The 17,914-nt window shown below is 43.0% G+C and overlaps 1 protein-coding gene across 1 annotated transcript; it reads right to left on the minus strand.

The window, feature by feature from the left end:
* Positions 1–11,706: 11,706 nt before the first annotated feature.
* On the minus strand, positions 11,707–12,633 carry ORNANAV1R3137 (vomeronasal 1 receptor ornAnaV1R3137). Its single transcript, NM_001253529.2, has one exon. The coding sequence runs from the start codon at positions 12,631–12,633 to the stop codon at positions 11,707–11,709; it is 927 nt and encodes a 308-aa protein (NP_001240458.2).
* Positions 12,634–17,914: the final 5,281 nt, after the last annotated feature.

The raw sequence follows: 17,914 nt of genomic DNA on the forward strand, positions 1-17,914 counted from the left end.
TATCTGTAAATAGGGATAAGAGTGTAAGTCCCATGTGGGACAGGGGTTGTGTCCAACCTGACTAACTCATATCTACCCCAGAGCATAGAATAATCCTGTGTACATAGTAAGCGCTTTTAACAATACCATTATTATTATTATATATCATGTCCATTGCTTCTGCCTAATCACAAATGGGAGAATAGATAATAAGAGTCATGAGACTCTCCCTTACAGACTACCAGCTGTGGCATGGGCATGATAGGATTTTCTCCCAAGCTGCAGGCTCAGTATATATGCAGAAGAAAGGAGCATGGCCTAGTGGAAAGAGCACAAGCCCAAGAGTCTGAGGACATGAGTTCTAATCGTGGGTACACCACTTACCTGTTGCGTGACCTTGGATAAGTCACTTAACTTCTCTGTGACTCACTTTCCTCATCTGTAATCAATCAGTTGTATTTATTGAATTTACTGTATGCAAAGTACTGTACTAATCACTTAGGAGAGTAGAGTATAACAGAGTTGGTAGACACATTCCCTGCCCACAATGAGTGTATTGTCTAGAGGGGAAGTCTGGCATTAATATAAATAAATAAATTCTGGATATGTACTTCAGTGTTGTGAGGCTGAGGAAGGGGTGAATGAAGGGAACAAATCCAAGGGCAGGAGCGACACTAAAAGGAGTTGGAAAAGAGGAAATGAAGGCTTAGTCAGGGAAGGCCTGTGTAAAATGGGATTAAATTCTCCTCCTTCCAATTTAGACCACGAGGTTTATGTGGAACAGGGATAGTGTCCAACCTTATTATCTTGTATCTATACCAGAGCCTAGATACAAGATAATAAGGTGATACCTGTGGATACCTGTGCTTGCTACATAGTGAACAATTAACAAATAATGAATAAAAAAAGACCAGGATTGCACAGGTGGAATGGCAAAACCAAGGGAGTCTTCTAGACACTGAATTGTTACTGACTCCTGCATCCAGGATAGACATTCTGAGAGGTGGGTCTGCAAAGAAGACAAAAAAATAGAGCAGCTGAGATATGCAGGTTGGAAGTTCCCGGTGTAGGAAGAAGACAAGAAGGAATGAGAATTTAGCTGAGTGAATGGATTGTACTACAGAACATAGACTGTAAGCCTGACGTGGGACTTCTCCTCTCCCCTCTCTTCTACTCCTATTTCTCTGGCTGCTCTTTCTATGCTTCTTTCATAGATTCCTCCTTTGCCTTCACCCCCTACCTGGGGTAGTCCCTCAAGGCTCACTTCGGGTCCCCATCTACATTAGCTCATTTGCTCCCACAGCTTTAGCTACCACCTCCATGTGGATGACTCTCCAAACTACCTCTCCAATCCCAAACTATGCCAGCAATATATCTAGAGGAGATCACCTGTGTAATCTCAATATCCATCCCCTCCACCTGCACATCCAACCCCATTCCTTTGCAACTTATCAAAACACTTGCTCCCTTCCTTCTTCCCTTCCTAACAGCCATCTTCAACTGCTTGCTCTCCTATGGGTTCTTCCCCACTGCTTTCAAATATGCCATGTCCCCCCTATTTCAAAATTACCCTCTCTTGACCCCACAGCTCCCTCCAGTTATAGCCTCATCTCCCTCCTACAATTCCTCTCCAAGCTGCTTGAGCAAGTTGTTTACACCCACCTTCTCAAGTTCCTGTTTTCCAGTTCTCTTCTAGATCCTCTCCAATTTAGTTTCCATCCCCTTCACTCCACAGAAACCACCTTCTGAAAGGTCACCAATGATCTCCTTATTATCAGATCCATTGGCCTCTTCTCCATTCTAATCCTCCTTGACCTTTTAGCTGCCTTCGACAATGTCAACCACCCCCTTTTCCTGGAAACATTATCCAACCTCAGCTTCACTGACACGATCCTCTCCTTGTTCTCCTCTTTTGTCTCTGTCCTCTCATTCTCATTCTCTTTCAACCGCTCCTCCTCTAACTCCCACCTCCAACTGAGGGGCCCTTCAAGGTTCAATTCTGGGTCTCCTTCTAGTCTCCATCTACATCCACTTTCTTGGAGCACTCACGTGCTACCATGACTTCTACTACCACCTCTATGCAGATGATACCCAAATCTACATCTCCAGCCCTGATCTCTCTCCCTCTCTGCAGTCTCACATTTCCTCCTGCCTTCAAGACATCTGTACGTGGAAGTCCTCCTGTCACCTCAAGCTTAATATGTCCAAAACTGAACTCCTTTTCTTCTCACCGAACCCTGTCCTCACCCTCACTTTCCCATCATGGTAGATGGTACCACAATCCTTCCTGTCACAGAAGCCCATGACATTGGCATTATCCTTGACTCCTCTCTCTAGTTCAATCCACATATTCAATCCACCACTAAATCCTATTGGTTCCACCTTCACAGCATCAATAAAATCTTCCCTTTCCTCTCCATCCAAACCACAACCACGTTAATACAATCACTCATCCTATCCTGCCTTGATTACTATATCAGTCTCCTTGTTGACTGTCCAGCCTCCTGCCTTTCCCTACTCCAGTCCATACTTCACTCTGCTGCCTGGATTATTTTTCTACAAAAACTTTCAGGACATGTTTCCAAATGCCTCAAGAATCTACAGTGGTTGCCCATCCACCTCTGTATCAAACAAAAACTCCTCACCATTGTCTTAAAGCACTTAGTCACCTTGCCCCCCCCCCCCCCAACCTCATCTTGCTATTCTCCTACTACAACCCAGCCTACACACTTTACTCTTCTAATCCTAACTTTCTCACTGTGCCTTTATCTCACCTGTCTCACAGACAAGTCTCTGAGTTGGAACAACCTGCCTCCTAAAATTCGACAGGCAATTACTGTCCCCAAGTGCAAAACCTTATTAAAGGCACATATTCTCCAAGAGACCTTCCCTGACTAAACCCTCCTTTCCTCTTCTCCTACTCCCCCTGCGCCTCCCTGACTTGCTCCCTTTTTTCATCCCCTCTCGCAGCCCCACACCACTTATGTATATATCTGCAATTTATATATTTTAATGTCTGTGTCTCCCTCTAGATTGTAAGCTTGTTGTGGGCAAGGAATGTGTCTGTTTTTTGTTATATTGTACTCTCCTAAGTGCTTAGTACAGTGCTCTGCACACAGTAAATGCTCAATTGATACAATTGAAAGAATGAATGAATTACCCTACTGAGAGCTCACCTCCTCCAGGAGGCCTTCTCAGACTGAGCCCTCCCTTTCACTCTGCTCCTTCTCCCCTCCCCATTCCCCCCTTCTCCGACCCTCTGCTCTTCCCCCTTCCCCTCCCCACAGTACTGGGCATATTTGTATATATTATTTATTACTCTACTTATTTTGTTAATGATTTGTATATATCTATGATTCTATTTATCTCGATGATATTACGCCAGACTACTTGTTTTGTTTTGTTGTCTGTCTCCCTCGTTTAGGCTGTGAGCCCATTGTTGGGCAGGGATTGTCTCTATCTGTTGCTGAATTGTACATTCCAAGTGCTTAGTACAGTGCTCTTCACATAGTGAGTGCTCAATAAATATGATTGAATGAATGAATTCTCTGCAGTCTCACATTTCCTCCTGTCTTCAGGAGATCTCTACTTGGTCATCCCTGCCAAGACCTTAAACCTAACCTGTCCAAAACAGAACACTTCATCTTCCTGCCCAAACCCTGTCTTCCTCCAGACTTACACATCACAAATGACTCCTACTGCAACCCAGATCATACACTTCACTTCTCTAGCGCCAGTTTGCTCTCTTTACCTTGACCTTACCTACCTTCCCCCTACCCCCTAGAGAAGCAGCATGGCTCAGTGGAAAGAGCACGGGCTTTGGAGTCAGGGCTCATGAGTTCGAATCCCAGCTCTGCCACTTGTCGGCTGTGTGACTGTGGGCAAGTCACTTAACTTCTCTGTGCCTCAGTTCCCTCAACTGTAAAATGGGGATTAAGACTGTGAGCCCCATGTGGGACAACCTGATTCCCCTATGTCTACCCCAGCCCTTAGAACAGTGCTCGGCACATAGTAAGCGCTTAATAAATACCAACATTATTATTATTATTATTACCCCTTTCCCATATCCTCCCTCTGACCTGGAACTCCTTCCTCACCTATATACAACAGTCTAACACTCAGCCCGCCTTCAAAGCCTTATTAAATTCACATCTTCTTCAAGAGGCCTTACCTGATTAAGCCTTTTCCCCTCCTAATTGCTCTTCTTTCTGCATCACCTATACACTAGGCTCTGAACACTTTAAGCACTTAGTATTCACCCCACCGCACTTATAGTAATGATAATAATAATGATGGTATTTGTTAAATGTGGCTTAGTGGAAAAAGCGCGGGCTTGGGAGTCAGATGTCATGGATTCTAATTTCAGCTCTATCTCTAGTCTGCTATGTGACCTCGGGAAAGCCACTTAACTTCTCTGTGCCTCAGTTATCTCAACTGTAAAATGGGGATTAAGACTGTGAGCTCTACAAGGGACAACCTGATTATTTCGTATCTACCTCAGTGCTTAGAACAGCGCTTGGCACTTAGTAAGCACTTAAATACCATAATTATTATTATTATGTGCTTATTATGTTCCAGACACTGTACTAAGCAGCGGGGTGGTACTAGCAAATTAAGTGGGACACAGTCCCTATCCTATGTGCGTCTTACAGTCTTAATCCCCATTTTACAAATGAGGTGACTGAGGCACAGAGAAGTTAAGTGACTTGCTAAGGTCACAGTATGAACATATCCCTAATTCATATATTCATATTAATGTTTGTCTCCCCTTCTAGAGTGTAAGCGCCTGGTGGGCAGGGAATGTTTCTCCCAACTCAGTTGTATTGTACTCTCCCAAGTGCACAGTTCAGTGGTTCGCACATAATAAGTGCTCAGTAAATACTTTTGATTATGCACAGCAACACCATCCTCCTTATCTGAAAAGCCTCTACCTTGGCATTATCCTCGACTCATCTATCTCATCCAACACAAACATTCAGTCTGTCAAGAAATCCTGTCAGCTCAACCACATTTGATCAATCAAACATATTTATTGAATACTTATTATGTGCAGAGCACTGTACTAAGCACCTGGAATAGTGTAATATAACAGAGTGGGTAGATATGTTCCCTGCTCACAAGAAGAATATAGTCCTGAGGGGGAAAAAGGCATTAAAATAATTTCCAGATAGGTACAGAAGTGCTAGATTCCAACCTATCCTATCCATCCAAACTGCTACCAAGATGCTCTAAGCATTTATCATACTTTGCCTTAATTACTGAATCAGCCTTCTTGCTGTCCTCTCTTCCTCCTCATCTTGCCTCTCTTCAGTCCACAATTCACTCTGACACCCAGATGGTTTTTCTAAAAAAAGTTTGGACAATTTCTTCCTACTCCTCAAAACTCTTCATTCATTCCATTATATTTATTGAGCGCTTACTTTGTGCAGAGTGTTGTACTATGTGCTTGGGAGAGTACAATAATATAATAAAAAGATACATTCCATGCCCTCAATGATCTTATAATCTGGGAATGGGAGGAAAGACAGACATTAATATAAATAAATAAATTATAGATATATACATAAGTGCCATGGGGCTGGGAGGAGGAAAGAACAAAAGGAGCATGTCAAGGCAACACAGAAGGAAGGGAGTAGCAAAAGAGGAAAGCAAGGTTTTGTCTGAGAAGACCTCTTGGAGTAGATGTGCCTTCAATAAGGCTTTGAAGATGGGGAGAAGAATTGTGTGTCAGATATGAAGAAGGAAGGCATTCTAGGCCAGAGGCAGGACGTGGTCAGGAGATTGGCAGCAAGATAGATGTGATCAATGTACAGTGATTAGGTTGGCATTAGAGGAGTAAAGTGTGTGGCCTGGGTTGTAGTAGGAAAGCAGTGAGGTGTGCAAGGAGGGGGTACAGTGATTGAGTACTTTAAGATGATGATAAGGAGTTTCCGTTTGATGTGGAGGTGGCTGGGAAACCACCAGAGGTTCTTGAGGAATCATGGAACTATTTTGTAGAAAAATGATCTGGGTAGCAAAGTGAAGTATGTACTGGAGTGGGGAGAACAGGGAGTTGGCAAGGAGGCTGATACAGTAATTAAGGCAGGATAGGATAAATGCCTGGATTAACAAGGCAGTAAATTTGGATGTAGAGGAAAGGGTGGATTTTAGCAATAATGTGAAGGTTGAACTGACAGGATTTAGTGCTAGATTGAATATATGGGTTGAATGAGAGAGATGAGACAAGGATAACACGAAGGTTATGGGCTTGTGAGACAGAAACTGATACTGTCTACAGTACCAGGAAAACCATAGGGAGTACACAGTTTTGGGGGGAAGATAAGGACATACCTGATGTATCTGTCTCCAATCCTTTCTCCTCACTTAAACTTCTCAGATTGTGAGCTCCCTGAAGGACCAATCAATCAATCGATCAAACTCAATCAAAATCAATCATATTTCTTGAACACTTGGAAGAGTACCAACAGAGTACCAACAGAGTTGGTAGACATATTCCCTGTCCCAGCAAGCTTACAGAGTAGAAGGGAAGACAGACATTAATATAAGTAAATTACAGATATGTAGGTAGGTGCTGAAGGGCTGAGGGCAGGGAGAACAAAGGGTGCAAATGCAAGTACTAGGAGGACCCAGAAGGGAGTGAGAGAAGAAGAAATGAGGGCTTAGTCAGGGAAAGCCACTTAAAGGAGATGTACATTTAATAAGGCCTTGAAGGTGGGGAGGGTGATTGTCAAATGTGAAGGGGGAGGGCATTCCAGACTAGAGACAGGAAGTGGGCAAGAGATTGGTGGTGAGATAAACTAGATCAAGGTACAGTGAGAATAGTGGTATTAGAGGAGCAGACATCGCCTTGATTCTATTTAGTTGCCATTGTTTTTACGAGATGTCCTTCCCCTTGACGCTGTTTAGTGCCATTGTTCTTGTCTGTCCGTCTCCCCCGATTAGACTGTAAGCCCGTCAAACGGCAGGGACTGTCTCTATCTGTTGCCGACTTGTTCATCCCAAGCGCTTAGTACAGTGCTCTGTACATAGTAAGCGCTCAATAAATACTATTGAATGAATGAATGAATGAATGGTCTGGGTTGTAGTAGTAGGAAAGCAGTGAGTTAGGGTAGGAGCGGGAAAGTTGACTGAGTGCTTTATGAGAAACCTGGCCTGGTGGACAGAGCATGGGTCTTGGAATCAGAGGACCTGGGTTCTAATTTCAACTTTGCCACTTGCCTGCTGTAGTGACTTTGGGCAAGTCACAACTTCTCAGTGCCTCATTTACGTCATCTGTAAAATGGGGCTTCAATACCTGTTCTCCTTCCTATTTAGACTGTGAGGCCTGTATGAGATAGGAACTGTCCGACCTGATTATTTTGTATCTTTCCCAGTGCTGAGAACAATGACTGACACATAGAAAGTAGCTAACAAATACCACAGTCATCATTATTTAAAGCTGAGGGTAAAAGTTTCTGTTTGATATGTAGGTGGATGAGCAACCACTGGAAATTCTTCAGGAATGGAGAAACGTGGACTTAACTGTTCTGTAGAAAAAAACCCTAGGCTTTAGAGTGGAGTATAGACTGGAGTGAGGAGAGACAGGAGGCAGGGAGGTCAGTCAGGAGCCTGATGAAGTAATCAAGGCAAGATAGGAAAAGTGCTTGGATTAGCATCATAGCAGATTGGATGGAGAGGAAAGGGCAGATTTTAGTGATCTTGTGAAGCTTGAACTGAGACCATTTGTTGACACATTGACTATGTGGGCTGAATGAAAGAGATGAGTCAAGGATTCATTCATTCATTCAAACGTATTTATTGAGTGCTTACTGTGTATACTGCACTGTACTAAGCACTTGAGAAAGTACAATACAGCAATAAAGAGAGGCAATCCTGGCCCACAAGAGGGTAAAACCAAGGTTTTGGGCGAGAAGCAGTGCGGCTTAGTGGAAAGAGCCCGGGCTCGGGAATCAGAGGTCATGGGTTCTAATCCTAACTCTGCCACTTGTCAGCTGTGTGACTTTGGGCAAGTCACTTAACTTCTCTGTGCCTCAGTTACCTCATCTATAAAATGGGCATTAAGACCGTGAACCCCACGTGGGACAACCTATCTTCTATCTATCCCAATGCTTAGAACAGTGTTTGGCATATAGAGGTAAACAAATACTATTGTTATTATTATTATTATTATTAGCTTGTGAGACAGTGAGAATGATGGTGCTGCCTATAGTGATAGGAAAGTCATGGGAAGGAGATGGGGATTTGGGGTAGTTTCTAAGTTTGTCTAGTTTGTCTTTCCATTGTCCCAGCTGACTGTGGATGATGTGGACAGTAAGTGCTTAACAAATACCATCATTATCATTATTATTTTCATAAACCCCCACCTTTCCTATAAGCTTTCCTCAGTTTCTCTCACAGCACTGTAAACTTTATAAATGTATAACGCTATCAGTCATCTCTAGAATTTATGAACTTACTTTATCCATACTCAGCACTCTTGCACATGTTTATTCAGTTGCAAATTCAATTATTGCTTGTGATTACTTTTGTAATTATTTTTAAGTTTGTCTCTACCATTAGAGTGTGAACTCCTTGGTGGCCGAGAATGTCACTTCTTTATTTTGTGCATCCAAAGCATTTAGCATTGCACCAAGTGGGCACTCAATAAATACTACAACTACTACGACTACTACTACAGCATGGCATAGTGGCATGACTACAGCAGCATGGCGTAGTGGACCTGGGAGTCAGCAGGTCATGGGTTCTAATTCCAGCTCCACCATTTGTCTGCTGGGTTGGCCTTAAGCAAGTAACTTAATTTATCTGAGCCTCAATTACCTCATCTGTAAAATGGAGATTAAGACGTGAGCCCCATGTGGGACAGGGACTGTGTCTAACCTGAATTACTTGTATCTACTCCAGTGCTTAGTACAGTGCCTGGCACATAGACAGCGCTTTACAAATACCATAATTATAGTTATTATTATTGCCGCTACTATTATGACTACTACTACTAAAAACCTTGTCTGATTCCTAATGTATCTCCTAGCTGTCACCCCACCACTTTGATCCTATTACTGCTTCAAGCTCCTCAGTAGATTGTGTACAGTTACTATCTCCACTTTCTTTTATGTCTGTCTTCCCGTATTAAAATGTAAACTCCTTATGGGTGGGGAATGTGTACCTAGCTCATTTTGTACTTCCCAAGAACTCTCCTATGAATCGACCCCTTATTGTGGCAGGAGAGTTTGCATATGCTGATGAAGTTTAGAGCTATGGCATATAAGGCTCCCCATAATTGATAGGTTTAAATTGAAGCATCAGACAAAGTCAATTCACCTATTTGGGCAGCAGCAGCATGGGAAAGACTGAGAGGCAGATGATCAAGTATAGAAAGCAGCGTGGCTCAGTGGAGAGAGCCCGGGCTTGTGAGTCAAAGGTCGTGGGTTCTAATCCTGGCTCTGCCACTTGTCTGCTGTGTGACCTGGGGCAAGTCACTTCACTTCTCTGTGCCTCAGTTAACTCATCTGTGAAAATGGGGATTAAAAAATATGAACCCCACATGGGACAATCTGATTACCCTGTATCTACCCCAGCTCTTAGAACAGTGCTCTGCACATAGTAAGTGCTTAACAAATACCATAATTATTATCATTATCAATACATTGATCAAAGACAAAGGCGAGACTCAAGTTTTTACTGTGCAGAAGAAGGCGAAGGTAAACCACTTCTGTATCTTTACAAAGAAATCTCTATGGATACACATACCAGAATGACTTAATAACAGAATATGGGATGTTCTAAAGAGGGTGCTTCCATGGAATAGCTATGAATTGGAAACAATTCAACAGCATTTGAGGAAGAAGAAGAAGAACCTTGCTCACTGCATTATACCCAGTGCTAAATAAGTGCTATTACTACTACTCTTATTAGTCCTCTCCTCCAACTACCTCAACCTACCCTCCTGAGTCTCTATAATCTGGATTGGTCCCCATTCGCTCCACTGAGATCACACTCTCCAAAGTCACAAATCAACTCTTCTTTATCACATTTGTTAGTTAGGTTCCCAAGCTATTCCTCTCCAATTCTACATCCTCATGTGACTTTGGTGGTGTTTGGGTACTGGCATCCAGCAGCTCTAAGTTATCAGAATAGCAGCATGGCATAAAGGATGCAGTCTGGGCCTGGGAGTCAGAAGGTCGTGGATTCTAATCCCAGCTCCACCACTTCTCTGTTGTGTGACCTTGGGCAAATCACTTCACTTCTCTGTGCCTCAGTTACCTCATCTGTAAAATGGGGATTGAGAATCTGAGCCCCATGTGGGACAGAGACTGTGTCCAACCTGATTTTCTTGTATCTACCCCAGTGCTTAGTACAGTGCCTGGCACATACTAAGAGCTTAATGAATACCGTAATGGTTACTGTTATTGTTACCTAATAATAATGATAATGGTGGTATTTCCTAGGCAAACCTACTATGTGCCAAACACTGTTCTAAGTGCTGAGGTAGATACAGGGCAATCAGGTTGTCCCACTTAGGGCTCACAGTCTTCATCCCCATTTTACAGATGAGGTAACTGAGGCACAGAGAAATTAAGTGACTTGCCCAAGGTCACACAGCTGACAAATGGTGGAGCCGGGATTAGAACCCATGACCTCCAACTCCCAAGCCCATGCTCTTTCCACTAAGCAATGTTGCTTCTACCTGACAATGACACATCCATTATATGAATAAAACTGAGTTTATTGCTTGGGCCCCCCACAGATTCATATCCCCTGGCAGAGCATCCCTTTCTGGTAAAAAACCTATCATACCCAAAGGACCCAAAGGACCCAAAGAACCCAAAAACCCCTGACCCACACTTAGGTTAACATCTCTAGACTTTAAATTCACTGGGGGCAGGGAACATGTCTAACTCTGTTGTATTACACTCTCCCGAGTGCTTAGTACAGTGCTCTGCACATGGTAAATGCTCAATAAATAATATTAATTAATTGATCATGTGCAATTTTGGTCACTTCCTTCTCCCCCCTTCTCAGCTCAGGATTAGCATGCACTTGTGTGTTACATACCATTGGAATGACTATTCAAATGAGTCTTTCATTATGTAAAACTTGTCATCTTTGCAATTGCACATGTCTGGTAGTTATGATGAGGGCTCAGGTCAGCTAAAATATGGTCACCACATCTACATTTCATCAGGATTCTTTGTCAATATCCAGGTGGCCCTAGCATAGCTCTCTCGGTCCTGTCTTGAGGGTTCTCTAGTGCATTACACATAATCCTGCAATTACTTTAGGTTTCCCCTGGAAAATGGAACACCTCTATCAGGGGCAGCTCAACAATGACCACTTCTTTCCCCATCAAAATCTATCCAATTCAATTCTATCGAATTTCTTTCAATTTATTGTTGACTTTGACCATAGCCTTCTTCTTGGAAATACTCTCCAACTTTGGTTTCAATCATCCAGTCTGCTCCGGCCCTCCTCTTACCTCTCCCTATGACATCTCCTTCTTAATCTTTTTCACCAGATCCTTGATTAAATTCAGTATTCCCATAAGGTTGTATTCCCCCTAACCTAATTTTAATCCACTTTTCCCTACTCCCAGTAATTTTGTACTGACTTAGGACTGTTGGGTGCAATATAGAAATCCCAGTATCAATACGGTGCTTCCCAAAACCGGGACCCTCTAGTCTGTTTGTCCCTATGAAACTCACTGGGTGGGCATGGTATTTCCAGTGGATGCTATGAGGGATCTGTGCTGGAAACAGATTTGTTTTTCCAGAATTTTCTCATTCTCTGGTCACTGTGAATCATTAGGAATGGACTAATGGCTGAGAAAGTGAATGACAATACCATGTGACTATTCACTAACAGGGGATAATTTTCTTTGTTGTTCAGTAAAATACTCAACATTATGGAGTGCATTACAAAAATAAGGATATAGAGCATTACAAGGACAATAACTCTCTTGGCTGCTCTGACCTCAGGCATCTTCCTAGGGGAGTGGCTGGACCCATGAAGGTACTGGACATGCCTGTGGTGTTGATGCAGGACAAACACCATGCAGCCATTGGCCACACTCATGACTCCCACGAAGAACAGGTCCCGGAGTGAGAGCACAACTGCAATAACTATATCACCAAATACACCAGAACTAACTGTTGAGCAATAATTGAGATCCAGGGGGATTCGAACACTGCTGCTATTCTGGGGTCCTGTGATATACATTGGTATACTGACATAGATTAGCATGTTGAAGGGCCAGAAGAGAAGACAAGAGATAAGGATGAACTTGGGTAATTTGGCTTTGACTCCTGCCCACCAAGAGGTGCTGGGACTGATGCTGATGGCTTGGAAGACACTCAGGAGGCAGGTGGTGCAGAGAGCAATGCCCCGGGCCACTCGATAAAGGTAGATGAGGATTTTACAACTAAAAATATTCAGGAATTTCCTCTGTCCCCAAACTGACATGGTCTGTGGGATCCCACTGGTGAGAAGAATTAGGGTATTAGCCAAAGTTAGGTGGAGAAGGATCAGGTCTGAGGAGCTGGTCCTGTGGCTGATGGAGACCATGTGGCTATAAAATAAGAGGAAGAATACATTCACTAAAACCCCAATGCTGATCTGTAATAGCATCACAATCCCCAAAATGATCTCAGTAGCCTCCATCCTCTTGAAATCCCAGTTAGATAAAAAAGTGGCTTTCAGGAGAGTAGTCTGGGAGGACGAAGTGGGAGAGAGAAAAGAGCATTCATTTGAGATATCTACTTATTTATCCTTAGTCATCTATCTTTTTCTTTATGTATACCCTCTGTTTATGAGCTATCCTGAACTAAACATCAATTTGTTCCAATTACCAAGAAACACATTAGTTTGGAGCTCATATTAAATTGGGATTCCTTAATTGTGTGAACATCTTATCAGTCAAGGAGTACACATAACCTGTGTGCCCTGTGGGAGCCTGTAGCCCCAAGCCTACAGTTGCATGGCATTTTTTTTAAGAATATTTCTGTGCTTCAAACACAGCTTGCTTTTGTTTATGGATGTTTGTACACTGACTGAAACTGGAATGTTTAGGGTAGGTTAAGTATTGGTTTAGAGCTGTCTTTGCCTCTTCATATGTTTCTGTGCTCCTTACATTTAGTCCTATCACCCTGTCACCTCCCAACTCTAGTCTGTTCATTGTCCCCAAACCCTTTGTCTTTTAGATGGCCAAGCAAATGCATTGGAATGCAACTGTTGCTTCCCCACTACCACTTCCAGCGTTCCTGCTTCCGATATGTCCACTACAAGTTGGGTAGTGGAGACTTAATATGCAACAGTGCACCCCTCCCTAGACCAGACTTCCCTCCCTCCATCAGATGGCTGATTGAATCCACTGGAGATGTTGCCCCATTTCCACCACGCAACATGGGGCTCCTGCTTATTACATGCCCTGTAGGAGCAAGGAACTTACCTTGGCTCCTCCATGCTTTCTGAATCTTCATCCTGGCCATCAGACCTGAAGTGGAGACTGTGATTTGTTTGTTTGTTTGTTTGTTTTATGGTATTCATTAAGCACTAATCCTCCTTGACCTCTCAGCTGCCTTCGACACTGTCCAGCACCTCTTTCTCCTGGAAACATATTCAACCTTGGCTTCACTAACTCTATCCTTTCCTGGTTCTCCTCTAACCTCTCTGGATGTTAATTTTCAGTCTCTTCCATAGTCTCCTCCTCTGCCTCCCTTCCCCTTAATGTGAGGGTCCTTCAAGGTTCAGGTCTGGGTCCCCTTCTATTCTTCATCTACACCGACTCTCTTGGAGAACTCATTCACTCCCATGGCTTCAAATACTACCTCTCTGTGGATGATACCCAAATCTACATCTCCAGCCATGATCTCTTTCCCTCTCTGCAGTCTCACATTTCCTTCTGCCTTCAAGACATCTCTACATGGATGCCCTCCCATTATCTCAACCTTAACATGTCCAAAACAGAACTCCTTATCTTATCTTCTCAACCAAACCCTGTCCTCCCCAACTTTCCCAACACTGTAAATTGCACCACCACCCTTCCTGTCTCACAAGCCCTTGACCTTGGCGTTATTCCTGACTCCTCTCTCTAGTTCAACCCACATATTCAATCCATCACTAAATCCTGTTGATTCCACCTTCACATCATTAAAATTATTTAAATCCTCCCTTACCTTTCCATCCAAACTGCTACCACATTAATACATTCACTCATCCTATACCGCCTAGATTACTGTATCAGCCTCCTCGATGACCTCTCCCTTCTGTCTCTCCCTACTTTGCTCCATGCTTCCCTCTGCTGCCTGAATCATTTCTCTAGAAAAACATTCAGGATATGTTTCCCCACTCTTCAAGAAACTCCAGTGGTTGTCTATCCACCTCCTCATCAGACCAAACTCCTCATCATTGACTTTAAAGCACTAGATCACTCTGCCCCATCCTATGTCACCTCACTACTCTGTTACTACAACCCAAGCTATACACTTTACTCCTCTAATGTTAATCCTTTTCACTATATTTCAATCTCATCTATCTTAAGGCCAACGCCTCACCCGCATCCTGCCTCTGACCTGGAATGCCCTGTTTCCTCAAATTCGACAATTACTCTCCTGCCTTCAAAACCTTATTGAAGGCACAACTCCTTCAAGAAGCCTTCCATTCATTCAATTAATTGTATTTATTGAGCACTTGCAGTGTGCAAAGCACTGTACTAAGTGCTTGGGAGAGTACGTTACAACAACAGACACATTCCCTGTCCACAACTGGCTGACTAAGCCCTCCTTTCCGCTTTGCCCACTCCCCTCAGCATCACCTGACTTGCTACCTTTATTCATTCCCTCTCCCAGCCCCACAGAACTTATGTACATATCTATAATTTCTTTATTTATATTATGTTTCTTCCTCTAGACTGTAAGGTTGTTGTGGGCTGGGAATGTGTCTGTTTACTGTATATTGTCCTCTCCCAAGCTCTTTCTACAGTGCTTTGCACACAGTAAGTGGTCAATAAATATGATTGAATTAATTGAATGAAGCATTCACTATGTGTCAAACATGGTTCTAAGCATGAGAGTAGGTGCACGATAGTTAGATTGGACATAGTCTGTGTGGCTCACCATCTAATTCGAGTGAGGAGGATTTAATTTCCATTTTGCAGATTAGGTAACTGAGGCACAGAGAAGGTACATGACTTGCCCAAGATCACAGAGCAGATAAGTGATGAAGACAGGTTAGAACCTAAGTCCTGATTCCCAAGTTAGTTCTCTTTTCACTAAGTGACAGTGCTCATCATGTTGATTGCTCTGCTATGTCTGTCCATCATACCTATTCTACCCCTTATGGGTGGTGGGATCATTGCTGTGGTAGTGGTGGCCTGGATGTTGGCTGAGAAGGAATAGGACCTCAACTCTCCTGAGCCAATGTCATTGCTACCACATCCTTAATGAAGCATGGCTGAAGAAAGGTAGAAGGAGCTTTCATAATGAAGGAGACTCTCAGTATGCATGATGAGAAAGCTGTTACAAGGGACCCTACACACACAGCAGTAGTACCCATGGTATCCCAAACTTTGCACCCAGATAAAAAGCAAAGCTTCCCCAAAGTCCCAACACAACGAAACTATGATCGTTTAGTTAATCATGTTACCTACTTTAGTAGAAATCCTGCCTGCCCCAATTTCCCAGAGATGATCCATAATTGTCCTTGAGAAATCTGAGGCTTGCATAGAGGAACACTCCTGTATCATACCCATAGCCAAACTTAAGTTTTTTGGACCAAATCTCAGACTTTTGGGGTTATGGATAGTAGAGAGAAACTGGCCTCACCCTCTCCCTTTAGTCCCCACATACAAATCGAACTCTCTGGAAACTAATGGGTTATTCTACCTGTCCCTGGATCTTATGGGAAATGACCCAATCTCTACCTTAGGGGACTTTACTGGCTCCATAGTCCTCCTGTGGCCCTGGAACCCTGTGAAGTTAGATATTCAGGACTTACATTTCCAACCCTGGTCTGATTTGTCCTATATCATGACCTACTTCCCCGACTGATGTTTCTTTGGAAAAGGAAAATCCCAATCACTCTACCATCTAGTTGACAGAGGGTTTTTAAGATGGTTCAAGTTGCTATGGTTCAAAGGTCCCTAAATAAGAGGAGACTTGGTTGTCTGAAATCTCCTGACCTGGGATTCTCCAATGACCAGGTAATTGAGAAGATTAGGTGTTCTCAGAGAAAAAACCCTGCCAAAGGATAATCAGACGCTAAGAGAACCTGATGATTTTCATGGTAGAAAGAAGAAAAAAACCCTTATTTAGTCAAAAGAATCAGTCGATTTATATGAGTATGAACATAATAGAATCATTCCCATCAGTGTTGCTACCTGGGGATACCAACTGCTTCATCCTAAAGATTTATGTTTCCTGTACCCTCAGTCTCTGGGTAATTTCCTCTGCCAGCACACTCCCCTTTCCATATCTACTTATCAAAGATACTGCAGCACTTACACCTCAAGTGATTTGCCAACTTTTGGTTGTCAGAGATTTGTAACAGGTTCATACTTTATGCTTCTTTTCTGTGACTGAGCCCTTGTATGGCTTTCTTTGAAATGACTCACCAGAATTCAGTAGAGATTTTATAACTGGCACTCTTCCCCTTCTCTTTTAAGCTATATTTCTTAATTCAAATTTATTGATTTTTTCAGAGCCTTATCCCTACAGGGTTGGGTGCTGTGTAGCCACCTCTCTGCCCCAATTGTCCCTCACAATATCTCCTGGGATCCTCTCAGCAATTGACAGAACTACACTTTGCCTTTTATATATCAAGGTTAACATTGATTATTTTCAGAAATTTCAAACAGGAGGTTATCTGGTTTAATGAGAAATACCAAATGCTCGAAGGTCCTGGGAGTGGAAAATGGATGAGGCCCAGGAGAAGGTTCTTCTGCAGGCATGAAGCTATAGCATTCACACTGGAAATTTAGTTACATTCTAAAATGTCTTCTTCAAACAGCGACTTCTGACCCTGAGGCCCCACTGACAGAGACATGGCTTCATGCTACTCACCAGTCTTTGTATCCACAGGGAGGGTCGCTCATGGAGAGTCAGTTCCTGACACAGCAAAACTGCAGTAATATTTAACTGTTACTTTTCTAATCTCTTCTCTCCCACAGGGGCTGATTAGCATCTGAGTGGATGAGCAAATTGCTGAGCATTAATCTGCTCTGACACCTCTACAGCAAGGTAATTCCCTGATACCAAAAAACCTGTGACAACTTAATCCCAGAACTCACCCTCATTTATCTACTGCTCCTAATTGGCAAACCAAAATACCTCTGGGGAGAAATAACAGGATTAGTGCCATATCTTCCAGGCTCTAGGTGTATTCCAACTCCTGCCCATAGCCCTGCGGTACGATAGTGAAGCTTATGTCTCTTATAAGTTAGATACTATTACCCCCAGTTATGCATGACCAGAGCTAGGCATTTGCCACAGATCTCTTTCAGCCTCCTCTCTAGCTACAAGTTTTGTTACCATGTTGGTCCATGAAAGGGAGGAAAAAGCCAGGATGAAGAGACTGTAGTGCCAGGTAGCTCCCTGCTGCACATTCTCCCCTCTCCAGAGCCTTTCTACAAGTTGATATCAGTTCATATCACTGTGAGAGCAGGGACTGATCATGTTAATCAATCAATAAATCTAACCATCATATTTATTGAGTGCTTGCTGTGTATGCAGCACTGAACTAAGTGCTAGGGAGAGTACAATATAACAGACTTGATAGACAAGTTCCCTGTCCATAGTGAGCTTACAGTCTATAGGCATAGAACAGACAGGCATTAATTTAAATAAATAAATATTGAGTACATAAGTGATGTGGTGATGAAGAAGGGAGTGGGAGAAGAGAAAATGAAGGCTTAGTCATGGAAGGCTTCTTGGAGGGAATGTGTATT

The sequence above is a fragment of the Ornithorhynchus anatinus genome, unplaced genomic scaffold (assembly GCF_004115215.2).
Source record: "Ornithorhynchus anatinus isolate Pmale09 unplaced genomic scaffold, mOrnAna1.pri.v4 scaffold_80_arrow_ctg1, whole genome shotgun sequence".
In the NCBI taxonomy this organism is placed as follows: Eukaryota; Metazoa; Chordata; class Mammalia; order Monotremata; family Ornithorhynchidae; genus Ornithorhynchus; species Ornithorhynchus anatinus.